General features: G+C 38.6%; 1 protein-coding gene across 3 annotated transcripts in view; it reads right to left on the bottom strand.

Moving 5' to 3' along the window:
* Positions 1–14,487, bottom strand: part of CKAP5 (cytoskeleton associated protein 5) — a 115,090-nt gene that overhangs the window by 46,234 nt on the left and 54,369 nt on the right. For all 3 annotated transcript variants that reach the window (XM_045290889.1, XM_045290891.1, XM_045290890.1), the window contains exons 8-13: positions 13,643–13,756; positions 9,556–9,660; positions 3,771–3,860; positions 3,363–3,527; positions 2,757–2,885; positions 1,865–2,047 (exon numbers count right to left, since the gene is read on the bottom strand). In XM_045290889.1, coding sequence (XP_045146824.1) covers positions 1,865–2,047; positions 2,757–2,885; positions 3,363–3,527; positions 3,771–3,860; positions 9,556–9,660; positions 13,643–13,756 — 786 coding nt within the window. The remainder of the gene's footprint in view (positions 1–1,864; positions 2,048–2,756; positions 2,886–3,362; positions 3,528–3,770; positions 3,861–9,555; positions 9,661–13,642; positions 13,757–14,487) is intronic.

Here is a 14,487-nt window from a genome sequence, read left to right as displayed (position 1 = left end):
AAGGCAAACAAGCAGCCATCTAGCTCGGAAACAGCAAAGCCCACAGAGAAGAAGCACACAAGCCTGTGTGAACACGAAGTGTTGAAGGGATCAGGTAGCTGACACCAAAGAACAAAAATCATCACTGTTTGATCACCTTCCCCACACAAACGCTGAAGACGAATGTGTGCATAAGTAAGTGTGGTGAAGAAGGCTGGTGGTGGCCGGCTATCGAGACCTATAGCGTCTGGGGACTTAAAGGCCTGAAAGTAAACAAGCGGCCACCTAGCCCAGAAGCAACAAAGCCCACATGGAAGCAGCACACCAACATGTGTGATCATGAAGGGACCAGGCTTCAAGCACCAAAGGTGGTGGTGGGGTGTGTAAAAAAAAAAAACCACATCATCGTGAATGAGGGTAGTGCGTGATAAGGGCCCAATGCCCATCTGGACAACTGGACATACCCTGCAGAGGGGTAGTGGGGAGGAGATGAGTCACTCGGTATGGTATAGCAATAATGAAACTCACAACTCTCTTCTAGTTCTTAAACGCTTCCTCCCCCAACTATCATGATCCCAATTCTACCTTGCAAACCTGGTTAGACCAGAGGATGCACAGCGGTACAGATGGTAACTGGAAACACAGGGAATCTAGGACAGATGAACCCCTTGGGACCAGAGGTGACAGTGGCGATACTGGGAGGGAAGGGGGGGGGGGGCTTACAAAGGAGGAATCTATCACAGGGATCTACATGTGACTCCCTCTCTGGGGGATGGGCAACAGAGGGGTGGGTGAAGGGAGACGCAGGGCAGTGTAAGATAAGATATAATAATAATTTATAAATTATTAAGGGTCCACGATGGAGGGGGGAGTGGGGAGGGAGGGGGAGGGGAAAAAGGAAAATGAGGAGCTAATTCCAGGAACCCAAGAGGAAAGCGAATTTTGAGAATGAGGGCAACAAATGTATGGGTGTGCTTTACACAATTGATGTATGTATGGATTGTGATGAATTGTATGAGCCCCAATAAAATGATTAATAATTTTTAAAAAGTACAGAAGATCTGGTACCAGAGGATCAAATCCCCAACATGCCACTGCTTTCATTCAAATGCATGTTGAACTCTTACTATACACCAGAAATTGTTCTATACATGGTGGATCCAGTAGTGACAAAGTTTACAGTACAGAGTGAGAAATACTGTAATGAGTTAAAATTGAGTGAACTCTAAAAGCACGTCTATGACATTTAACCTCACTGAGCCTTAGTTTCGTTTTTTTTGGAAAACAAGGATCAGAAAACTTCCACGTCCAAGGATGCTATGATGCTTAAGTAAGATTACTCAAGTAAAGCAGTCACACAGTGATGTCACGCTCAGTCCCCTTCCCTGAATTCCATGCTGGGGTTCAAGGATAGGATGGTGGTAAGAGGAAAAGAATGATGCAACTTTTCACATCGGCAGTACAATCGCTTTTAACCTTAGGAGAATCCATGGAATACTACTACTCACTAGGAAAAGGCCTTACTTTGGGATGTCTACCTTTGCTACCCTAGACAAAGGTGATCAGAAGTGCACTGGCATTGAGATTTACGGGTGTGTATCGTTAAGAGAAATAAACAGGATGGTGTTCATGTTAAGGGCCTTATTGTACCTCTAATGATATTTTCTGATTTCCTCAAAGATACTCCTGTACCTTCACCACGTCTTCTGATCTCTACTGAAATGCTGCATAGCCGTGGGCGATGCTGTCGGATACTACACGTGCCTTCAGAACACGAATTCATTTCTCAGAGAGACGACATGTGAATGATTCTCTGAGCCTGAGCTTAGACTCTACCCAATGTAGTTTTCATTTTCAAACCATCCTTCCCAAACCAGCTATTAACCTTAGAAGCAGGTGCCTTTTTTAAGGGCCCTGGCTTGGGTGCTGCAGTATCCTTGGGGTCCTTCTCTCCTGCAGCCCCAGCAGCAGCAGTCCTCCCAGGCACAGGCTTGAGCGCCTTCTTATCAGCTGCCGGCCCAGCCTTCTTACCAGGGACCAGCTCTACTTTCTCGGAACATTCTCTGATCTGCAAAATGAAATTGAGAGGAACATCATTATGTCTAACTTTGAAAAATCATTCCACTGTGATTATTATATTTTTACTACATTATTGTTTAATGTTATCTCAAGGTCAGAGAAAAAAAAAATAGAGTTTCCTTTTCAACACTGAAATTAACCAGACTTTCTTAGAAGTAGGTATCTTATAGATATCTGATTAATAGGATATTTTATTTTTTTTTAAATAATTCTAGTAAATTCATAATAATCTCATTTATGATAATGACATTCTTATTTCAAAAGTTAATTTTGTAGCTACTAGAAACAAATTTATCTCAAAACTACCTCTACTGACTGGCCTCTCAGCTTTTCTTTGATACAATTCAAATTTTCTACTAATATTTCCATCAATATCATCATTGTACCTTGGGGTGATATTTAAATCCTCTAAAGTAATGTTCTCAAATTCCAGGTCTCAACCATAGGTAGAGAACAACAGAAATTGTTTGTTTGTTTTTCCACTCTCATAAGTTATTTTTCCCCCTCTCCAAGTCCTGTTACAATTATGTTTGCATGTAGGTAGGATGTCAAATTTATTTCCCACTGTGGTTTGTAATAAAGAAAATTGAGAAACCCTAATCAAAAGAATACCAGTACTACCTAATTTTCAAAAGCCAAAACTAAAATACAGAGATAGGCCTGTTGTTCAAGTGCATTATAATCTATCACTAGGCTACCTTATCAAGCTTGAGCTTGTCCACATCAGCCAAGAATGGGTTTACTGCTTTCTCACCAACCACTTTCAAAGCAGTGCCCAGTGCTTCAAATGCAGCATCTCTCACTTCAAGAGCAGAATCATTGATGTGCTATCAGAGGAAAGCAAAATAATTTTAATGCAAGATTCAGGCATTACACAATTTTACTCAAATAGGCAGAAGCTGGTAAGACAATTTGCTTTACACAATTCACTGATGCTAAGTGTAGTTTTCCTTTTGCCAAATAACAGTTAAGTCTTTCATGAATTCTCTTTGGGTTAAGGTAAACTCTCTTAACTCATTCAGCGAATAAACCTTCTCTCCCTCCACCTCTCTCTATACCAAAGATGGTCCACTCTCAAGTAGACATCAAACACTCCCATTTGATGTCTGTGCTTGACCAGATCCAGATGGACATGGTCAGTTATAGCACAAAGCTAATTGTGCTCTTCTTCAAGAACAGGAACACAGACCAAGAGGTCAAGAGACCACACATAATCTATTCTCAAACACAAGCCGTCTTTATACTATTCAGAAAAAAGTTTGCAGGTTTATCAGTGATGACCCAGTTTCGAAGAGAGCCTGTACCTTAAGTAGAGCAGCGCAGAAGGGCTTCAGTAGGCTCTTTGGCAAGGTAGAGGCAGTGCAGTGGCGGAAGCTTCTTGCAATGAACAGGGATGTTTGCTGCTTGATGGTTGGATTTTTATTATCCATCACTGCTAAAACATCTTCACTGATGTTCTGTAGTGTGGTCTTTAGAAAGAAAAGGCAGGCAGTGAACTTCTCTCAATTACAAAAACAAAACAAAAACTCCCCGCCATCCAGTCAACTGTGACTCATAGAATGGCCTCTGTAGCTGTGGAACTGCAACTCTGTATGGGAGAAGAAAGCCTCACCTTTCTTCTGCTCAATTATGAAGACCTAACAAATAGTACATCAATAAGATTTACTTCAGATAAGTTTACTTTCAGCAAAATACTCAAACTATCAACTTACGGTTAGAAAAATGGCATCTATTGCCTCTTGAAGGGCCTGTACCACTTGAGGCTTCTTCTCTTTGAATTTCTCCAAAATGGTTGGTACAACCTGTAAAAGTGGACAGCTAGAATATAGTGTTATTCAGTAATTAAAATGAACAAAGCACTGATACATACTACAATGTGGATGAATATGAAGCTGAGTGAAAGAAGTCACTTACAAAAGACCACATATTAAAAGAGGTTTTTTTCTATAAAATGTCAATTACATAAACCGGCACATCTAGAGAGAGATGAGTTAATGCCAATGTTGGGGGAAAGAGGAGGGTTGCTGGGAATAGGTATGACGTTCCTATTGTGGTTGGTAAAAATGTTCTAAAAACTACTAAATTACACACTTTTAAAAGATGAATCTCATAAAAAGTAAACTGTCCTTTAATAAAGCTGTTATTAAAAATCTATTACCATGGCTCTACCAAATTTTTAAAAAGTGAGCTAATGAGTTGAATCGGAAAATACAGAGAAGTTTATTAATGGTTCTCGAGGGCATAGGGAACGGGAACAGTGGGTATTATCTCTGAAGGGTATTGGTTTTTTTCTATTTAGAGTTCATTTTGAAAATTGACAGTGGTGCTAGTAGCACAGCATGGTAAAATTAATATCAATGAATTGCATGCGGAAAAATGACTATAATGGCAAACTTTTTGTTACATATATATCTTACCCATAGCAAAAAAAAAAAAATTATTTCCCATCTTGAAGAGCATAAAATCTTAAGGTGGAATAATTAAGGGCTCCCATTCTGTCCCACTGTAGCAATGCTCTAAGCCTTCTTTCTGCCTCTGTACCTTTTTTTTTTCTCATGATTTTTTAAAATCATTTTATTGGGGGCTCGTAAAACTCTTATCACAATACATATATACATCCATTGTGTATCAAGCACATTTATACATTTGTTGTTCTCATCATTCTCAAAACATTTGCTTTCTACTTGAGCCCTTGGTATCAGCTCCTAATTTGTCCCCTCCCTTCCCTCTCCCCCCTCCCTCATGAGTGCTTGATAAATTATAAATTATTATTATTTTTTTTGTTATATCTTACACTGTCCGACATCTCCCTCCACCCACTTTTCTGTTGTCTGTCCCCCAGGGAGGAGGTTATATGTAGATCCTTGTAATCGGTTCCCTCTTTCTACCCCTCCCTTCCTCCACCCTCCAGGTATCACCACTCTCACCACTGGTCCTGAGGGGTTCATCTGTCCTGGATTCCCTGTGTTTCCAGTTCCTATCTGGTCTAGCTGGATTTGTAAGGTAGAGTTGGTAAATTTGATAGTGGGGTGTGTTGAAGCATTAAAGAAGCAGAGGAAAGGTGTATGTTTCATCATTGCTACACTGCTTCCTGACTGGCTGGTCTCCTCCCAGTGACCCTTCTGTAAGGGGATGTCCAGTTGCTTCCAGATAGGCTTTGGGTCTCCACTCTGCACACCCCCTCATTCACAATGATATGATTTTTTGTTCTTTAATGCCTGATGCCTGATCCCATCGACACCTCAGAATCACACAGGCTGCTGTGCTTCTTCCATGTGAGCTTTGTTGCTTCTGAGCTAGATGGCCACTTGTTTACCGCCTCTGTACCTTTTATTAGTCACCCAAACTCTCTCCAACAACTCTCCATAGACAAAATGACTTTTGACCAGTGGACTTAGGCTAGGGGAACAGGGATAGTACACACTTCTCCCTCACCAGGTTGGAAGCTTCCTGTGCCCTCACTATACCAAAAGCAAAGAAACAGTACCAGATTTATAGCAATTCGTGAGCAAATTTATACCAGCATACTCAAGTTTTAGATTTAGATCAGCATTACTGGAATTAGGTGAAGTTTACAGAGCAGCTCAGTTTTATGCTCAATTCATATACATTCTGATTCAATTCATCCACTGCAGTTCCCTCCAGTACACTTCCTCCCTGTGTTTGTTTCTATTCCTCCTTCTTTCTATTTAATTAATCATTTTATTGGGGGGACTTACAAATCTTATAACAATCTATCATTCAGTTGTACATATGTTGCCATCAAGATTTCCAAAAAGGTTTTTCTACTTGAGCCCTTGGTATCAGCTCCTGGTATCCAAGCCCCCCTCCACCCCCTCCCACCCTCATGAGACCTTGATCAATTTTATATTGTTATTTCGTATTTTACATCATTTTCTCCCTTCACTCACATTTCTGTTATTCTTCCCCTGGGGTGGGGCGTGGGGTGGGGAGGGAACCTATATATCCAGCCTTGGTGATGGGCTCCCTCCACTCCCGCATCCCCCTACCTCATGATATTGCTACAGTCCCTGAGGGTTTTACCTGTCCTGGATTCCAGGTGTCAAGAGCTCTTATCTGTACCAATGTATGTACTCGGTCTAGCCGAATTTGAAAGGTAGAACTGGGTCATGGTAGTTGGAGGGGAGGAAGCATTCAGGAACTAGAGGAATGATGTGTTTCGTCGGTGCTATACTGCACCTGGCTGGCTCTTCCCTTCTGTAGGGGTTGTCTAATTGTCTACAGATGGGCTTTGGGTCTCCACTCCAACCCCCCTTTTTCGCATCGATATAATTGTTTTGGATGTTTCAATACCTGATCCCTTTGACACCTCATGATCACATGTGTGCTTCTTCCATGTGGACTTAGTTGCTTCCCTGCTAGATGGCCGCTTGTTTAACTTCAAGCCTTTAAGATCCCAGATGCTATATCTTTTGATAGCTGGGCACTATCAACTTTCTTCATCACATTTGCTTATGTACCCATTTTGTCTTCAGCAATCATGTTGGGAAGGTGACTATCAAAGAGTGCCAAGTTATTAGAACAAAGTGTTCTTGAGTCTAGGGAAACCTGGAGTAGAGGCCCAGAGTTGGCTGCTATAGTATACTTAACATAAATATATGTACATTGACCTCTGCCCCTATCATTCTAAATATATTTACATATATGCATGTCTCTATAAATAGCTTTTGCCTCCTAGTTCTTTCTTCTATTTCCTTTCAACTTCCCCCCATTTCACTATCATGCTCACCCCCCATTCAGCTCCCAGTAATTCCCCTCAGATATACTATTCTTGATCCAACCCCACCAGGCATTATACACCCTCCTTACCATCAATTTCAGATTTCCTCCTTCTTTCATTACCCTCTGAACTTTGTCCTTGGGTAAATGCTGCCCTTTTGACCTTAAGTGGTTGATTATTTTCACCCAGAGTTTAGCTGAGTTCCACACCCAAATGTCTATGGGCCATAGTCTTGGTGGTCCCTGTAGTCTTTACCACACTAGTAAGTCTGGTCTCTTTTATGATTTCGAGTTCTCTTCCACATTTTTCTTCCATCTACCCAAGACCAGCCAATGGGATCCTTTTTAAGTGGTAGCCAGGCACAATCTCGGACTTGTGCTCTCAAGGCTGTGGTCCATTAATCCACTAGGCTAATTCTTTCCATGTGTCTTTTGAGTTTCGTTACTTGTCTTTCCTCTGGAAGGAAAATAACTAAAAATTGTATCTTAAATGGCTGCTCATGAACTTTAAAACAATTTTTTTTTAAAAAATGAACTTTTAAGACCTAATTTGCTACTCTTCAAATTAGGATGTAGAACAACACTTGTCTTTGCAAACTATATTATGCCAAATGACCCAAAAGTTCCCGAGACTATAATCCTGATTCTTCAGACAACTTTAATCTTTTTTCCATTTATTATACTGTTGCTTATTGGTGCAGTTGTAAGGACGTTTTATGTTGAGGTGATCCACATTAATGACTATAGTTCTGTTTATTACACTTGATCTTAGCCCAAAGGCGGACAAAGCGATCATAGTTTTGTTTGTTTCAAGACTAGGTTTTGATCATCAGTAAGTCCTTCATGTCGTCTTTACTTCCAGTAAGCAAGGTTATGCCTGTCATCTGTATACTGAAGGTTGCTAATGAGTCTTCCTCCAATCCCGATGTCAAATTCTTTTAGTTGAAACAATTATTTTTTAGCAGTTTTATTGGCACTCCATCCACATGTCATACACTTCAATAATTCAGTAACACTGAGAAGTTGTACAATGATTACCATGTCAATACGAGCACATTTTCTTCTTTGTACTCACTGTTATTCATGTTCCTCTTCATATAGTCCAGCTTCTTGAATTATTTGCTCAGAATACAGATTGAATAAGTATGGCAAAAGGATACAGCCCTGATGTACACCCTTCTTTAAACTACACAGTATTTATCTCCTTGTTGTGGTTGAATAACTTAGCTCTGGTCTATGAACAACAGAAGTCATACACTTGAAAATCAAACTATTTTAATGGTGATAAAGCTCAGGTTCAATTTTAGAAAAATAATGCCAAGAAGACAGTTCATAAATAGTCAAAGAAAATAAAATTGAACCATTAACATGCTAAACATTACATAGTTTTTAAGGGGAAATATAATCTTTAAATTATCAAACACTGCAGACATTCTTTAAGAGATTAAGAAAATGCTAGCAAGCCTGAGTCAGAACTCACACCAGAGAGCTAGTTAAAATGAATTTTAGAAATTGTTTATAGTTTAAATGCTATTCTTAATACAAATGTATAAAATAACACAAAACCAATCAAAAGCTGTTTAATAAGCTAATAAAAAACTCACAATAGTGAGTCACAATGCCAACTCACAGGGCCCCTATTGACAAGGCAGAACTGTCCCTGTGAACTTCCTAGGCTGTAACTTTTACAGGAGTAGAGTCCCATCTTTCTCCAGCAGAGTGGCCAGTAGTTTCGAACTGCACACCTTGTGGTTATCAACTGAATGTATAACCACCATGCCACCACAGCTCTTTAATCTGCTAATGGCATACTTGTATTCTCTCTCTCTTATACATGCACACACACATTACATAATAAACATTATTGCTCATTATAAAATTATTGTTTATAATCTTTGCTCTAATTTATTTGTTTAAGGGTTTTATAGAAAGGTAGAACTGGGTCATGGTAGTTGGAGGGGGAGGAAGCATTCAGGAACTGGTTATAAACCAGTTATGATTTGGTAGCATCTTTTTTTTTTAAGTTCTCTGAAGTTATTTTTAATGCTATGAGTAAGCAGGCTCCAAATATATAACTCAAATACAATGACACGTGACTAGGGGCTATTAAGAGACTCTAAGTCAACCTTCTCCCACCTAGTTCAGTAAGGTCAATTTCAGGATGCTGGAATATCTTAGTTAACTAGGTCCAGACTTAAGAGGCCAAAGAAAATGTTCTCAATTTGTTTCAAACTAGAGTGCTATCTTAATGCATTCAACGAGTATCTCCAGTCAGTTATTCTTAGAATAAACTAATCTATCACCACTATAAAAAACTGTATAAAATGTCAAGTACCTAAGTTATTTTTCTTTTAAACAGAAGAAACTCCTAATATACATTTTGTATATTTACCTCACTTTTGATTTATGTTGCGCTTCTTACTATTTTCACTGCTCTGGTTACTGGAAGTTTTATTTCATTTTGTAATACTATATACAATGTTGTAAGAACAAAGTGGGATAAAGAAATGAATATAAGCAAATAAATGAATTCAACTAAGTACTCTAGGCCATTAGCTTTTTCCAAAAAGCTAATGAATTTAGTTACAACTGACATCTTTATTGAGTTCTGCTGAATATTAAGGACATTTAGTGAGAAAAATATTTGCCCAATCTATAAAAGCTCTATGCTGAAGAGCTGTTGTAAAACATAAAGCAAACGAGCCTGCCATTCATAATCATTTTGTTGATTTGTCTCAACAAAGAAGTATTACTTACATGTCCTGCATATTGTCCAAATTTCTTCCTTAGCCCAACAGCCAGGCCGGTAAGGCATTTTGCTGCCAAAGCCACCAACATAACATTGGTGTCCTTTCCAACAACCTATTAAGGAGGTGGGTAGGAGAAAAAAGGGGGGGCTGAAAGTTTATTCTCAAAAGAATACGAAAAACAATTATGCTAATGGTTACATATTCTTTTCCTATTAAAGATTTTCATTTGATAATAGCAAAGATGAGGGCTTCTGTTCATGTTTAGCCTATCTTACAGCTCCACCAATGAAATTACACACAAAACCATAACTTCAAATTGCTAACTTAATGTGTAAATTAAACACCTATCAACGAATACCCATAACCAATAGGCAGAGTGGTATTTCTGGGTTGTCAACATTGCAGGAGGTGACTCTGACCAGGGCAGAGAAGTTGGAGACTTGCTTTCCAAGCAACCTGGATTTTGACTTTGCTTTGGCACTGCCAAAACGACTGTGTTTCTAAAGGACACCAGAGAGAAGCAAGCCCAGGCCATGTGTGACTCTCAAGGTTTTGTTCTCTGTACTAAAGCTTGTTTTCCCTCCACACTCATGTTATAGTAGGCTTATTTTCTTTACAAGATGCCCACAAATTTTTTGGGGTTAAATTTTCAATTACTCTTAAGTCATTAGAGAAAAAAATTTCTCCATCCACTTCTCTTTTACTTACTATTGTATTTATTAATATTTTGATTTTATTGTCATAAAAAAAACCTCAGGTATGACTGAAATGCTAAAATTTTTTGGTATCGTTAAAAACATATACCAAGCATCATTCCAACAAATTGAAATTCTACTTTGATGACTATGGAATGGGATTTTGGCATGAGTATTTATTTTTCTTATAAATCATCGTATTGGGGGAGGGGGTTCTTAGATCTCTTATGAGGGCATGAGTAGTTTCACATAGTTCAAAAGGCGATTTTCCTTATGGCTCCAATATAAAAAAAATGCATCGATTCTTAGTGACTGCACTCCCTTGCCAGTGAGAACTGGACCTTTGTACTATGAGCCTTATGTAAAACGCTGAAGAAGATGCCACAAGCCTATTCTAATTCAAGAAGGGAAAGAGTTGAAAGGACTTGTAGCAAGTGAGTAATGAACCAGGCACCTCAGTATACGATCTGCTTAGCACCACTCATTGTCTCATGTTAGAGTTTAAGTTAACAAGTAGTTCTAAATTGGAAAATAGGAGTATGAAAAGGAGAGAGGTGTTTGATGTCAGAAAAGTAGTGTCTGTGGGGGCCTCCTTCAGAAATAAGAAAAACTGAGCGACTTCTGTTCTAGATGGGGAAAGCAAGCTTTAGTTCATAAAAATCTCAATTTAATCTAACAATGGGAAAGTATCTATAATTTAAAGTGCCTTCACTCTTCTTAATCTAAGGGTACATTGTTAAAATGCAAAGTGACTATTAGCCTTTACTTTTAATTAGTCACTAGTTCACAGTAATCAAAACAAAGAAATTTTTTTTTTGCAGAAAGAAAAGCGAAAAAAAAATCAATGAAACCTATCATGAATTCCTGTGCTTGGGAAACCATGATGAAAACAAAAAAATAATTAAAGAAAAAAGTGGGAAGATATTTTCACATGGGAAATCTGGAGGTTGTATAATAAAATGCCTCAAAACCAAAAATCTAAACTTAAAAATTAAAATATACACGTATCAACCAACACCCACAACCAATTCACAAAGTTGGAGAAGATATTTTGGGGGCTGGGAAGGTGACGGTGATGGAACTTTTAAACAAAAATACGGTAATCTATGAACATGACAGTCCATAAAATATACTAAGTAAAAACTAGAAAGAAGTCATTTAAGAAATAATGTTAGGAAAATCATAACTAATTTCAAAATAGCAGTGTTTCACTACTTGTAAATCAAGGGAGGACAAAAAATTGGGAGACTTAAAGGAATACTTAATACAGACAATGGGGAGAAAAGATTGAAGGAGGAAAAAGGGATCACTAGATATCATATTCTTTCATCTTTCTTCCATGTCAGCATTTCATTTTGGGGACACGTTTCTCCTAAGTCAATATATGAATATGAAGTTTGTTTGTGGATGAGTGAAAAACCAACTATAAAAAATAAGATGTCATGCCTCACATGATTTTAAATAACAGAGGCTAACTTTCCAATGTTTTAAATATCTTAGTCACAAAATGAAGTTTCTTTTTACTTCTAGCCTTGGATTGTACAGAGGCAAAGCAGTTTCTGCTGGTGCCCCGGATGGTACAGAATGTGCTTTTGTCTACCCCGTTCTTTCAGTAAGACATTGGTTTTCATAGTCCCAATGGAAATCACAGGGCAGTGCTTCTTAGGGTATGTAATACACTAGGAAATGATGGTAGAAAACAGCAGTAAGTATCAAGGTGTGGGAGTGGAGCGTGGGGGGTGCTTTTACATGATCCCAAGCCAACCAAACCCACTGCTGCCGAATCGATCCCAACTCATAGTAAGCAAAGAGGACAGAGTTGAATTGTCGCGTAGGGTTCTGGTTTCCAAGGCTGCAATTCTGCTCAGAAGCAGACTGCCACGCCTTTTTCCTCCACAGCAGGTTGTGGGTTCAAATCGTTGACCATGTGATTAACCGTTAAGCAGTTTAACCACTGGGCCACAAGGGCTCCACCTTATGTGCACACACACTGAAAATTCAGTGAAAGAGCAGTAGGACTCCTGTTTAAAAAACTACATGCTAGAAGAACTAACCGAATCAGAAGCTCTCTTCACAGACTGCTAGAATCTCACGTCCCCTCTCAGAGTACACGCTCCTCTTCTTTCTCCCGTTTTTCCCCACCAGGGCCCAGATCAGGGAAACTTTTTTCCCCAGGGCAGTTCACTTTCCATTGCTCTTGCCTGAGTACATGGGGCTTCAAGATGGAAGCCTGGAGACTGAACTAAGGTTATAACACAACAGGCCTACACGGAAGGCCAACTATGTGAATTACTTTCATATGCATACAATCGCAAACCAACTCCATCGGAACTACAATCTGAGTCTTGAGGTAAAGTTATAAACAAGCCCTTTTCCACCTTGGTATATGTAGTCAAGATGTTTTCAGATCTGACCTCAAACTCTATAACCCACAGCATTCCACTGATACTTTCAAGATATTATAAACTTATTAAATACAGATACATTCACCAGCAGCAATCAACCTGATTAGACCAAGACACCAAACCAGTTTTTTCTTAAAATGTTTTATTATTTAGTACTTGGCTATTTTATTACTACTGCCTCTGCACAACCATTGTGGTACAATCTGCTGGCCAATAAAAAAGACTTCATGTTTTTTATTTATTCCATTAAATCAACTCATTTTAAACAGCTTGTCCTACATAACTGTAAAACTGGAATATCTAACTGAATCAGAAAGATCCCATTTCCTTGAAGCTTACAGACACTATCAAGTAGTATTCTTTTTTTTTTTAAAGTAGTATTATTTACGCTAAAGTGATCATACACAAAAACTGAAAACCAGCTTAGGACAGTAGTTTGGACAATCCTTTAGAAATATATGACTATATGGAATGGGGTACAATTCCTGTCTGTACTTTTATCTTTATATTATTATTATTTTATCTTTACCACTTTATTTCTATTTGGTGTCTTATTGTTTCTGTTGGGTTTCCCAGTTTGTGAAACATAGGAGTGGATGCATAGAGATAATAACTGATGCAAGAGTTTACAGGGGATGTAGGAGTGGGCGCTGGAAGCTAGGGAGGGTGACGGGATTTTGGGTGTAAACAATGAAGGCTGGAGGGGAAATGACTCTGACCATCTAACCATGGGTGGAAAAAGCTTAAAAAATTAACTGTGGTAATGATTGTATAATTCTTCTTGATACGAATGAATGATCAAACTATTGAATTGCAGGATGTGTGGATTAGGCATCAATAAAAATGTAGACAAATAAATAAATGACTATACCTTTAAAAGCATTAACAATGCTCTGAAATAGATCAGAATTTGTGCTAAAGAGGTGACTGATGAAAAAAATCCAATGACGTGGTCTGTGATTAGGCTACCAATGTTTCAACTCCTCACATTTACCTTCTTCAGTGCTTTTACTAAATCCGCATAATCGCCTGCTTCCAGTTTGGGGTTTTTTACGAGTATTTCTACAGCCTCCAGAGCCTCTTTTCTCTCTTGCCACTTTTTTGCTTCCTGAAAGATATAATAAGAGTCACTTATAGAACATAAAATATGACCGAATAAAATCTATTTCTTACACTCCATTAATTCAAAGATACATAACTTGTTTCCAGAAACTTTTTCTAAAGCTAATTTTAAAACGAAAGTTTAAAACTGTGCAACCAATCAGAATGTTCTGTATACATAAATTTATTTTCACGTGTGAAATAGATTTTGTAGGATTTCATAATTAAATTTAATAAATTTATACATTTTCATATTCCTAACGTTCTTCAATAAATAAACAGGATTAGGTGCCCTAGGTTTTATTCCATTCCATTTTGTAGGTACTCACTCACTGCCATTGAGCTGAGACCGGCTCAGCCACCCTAGAGAACAGGGTAGAACTGCCCTTGGGAGTTTCTGAGGCAGTAACTGTTACAGGAGTAGAAGGCCCCAACTTTCTCCCATTGTTTAAAAAAATCGTTCTATTAGGGGCTCATACAACTCATCACAATCCATACATACATAAATTGTGTAAAGCACATTTGTACATTCATCATTCTCAAAACATTTTCTCTTCACTTAAGCCCTCGGCATTAGGTCCTCAATTTCCCCCTCCTTCCCCACTTCCCCCTCCCTCATGAGCCCTTGACAATTTATAAATTATTATCCTGTCATATCTTGCCCTGTCCGACATCTCCCTTCACCCACTTTTCTGTTGTCCATCCCCCAGGGAGGAGGTCACATATAGTTCCTTGTAA

The sequence above is a fragment of the Echinops telfairi genome, unplaced genomic scaffold (genome assembly GCF_000313985.2).
Source record: "Echinops telfairi isolate 266 unplaced genomic scaffold, ASM31398v2 ScPeMD7_60;HRSCAF=208, whole genome shotgun sequence".
Lineage (NCBI taxonomy): Eukaryota > Metazoa > Chordata > Mammalia > Afrosoricida > Tenrecidae > Echinops > Echinops telfairi.
This window is presented reverse-complemented; position numbering and strand designations above follow the sequence as displayed.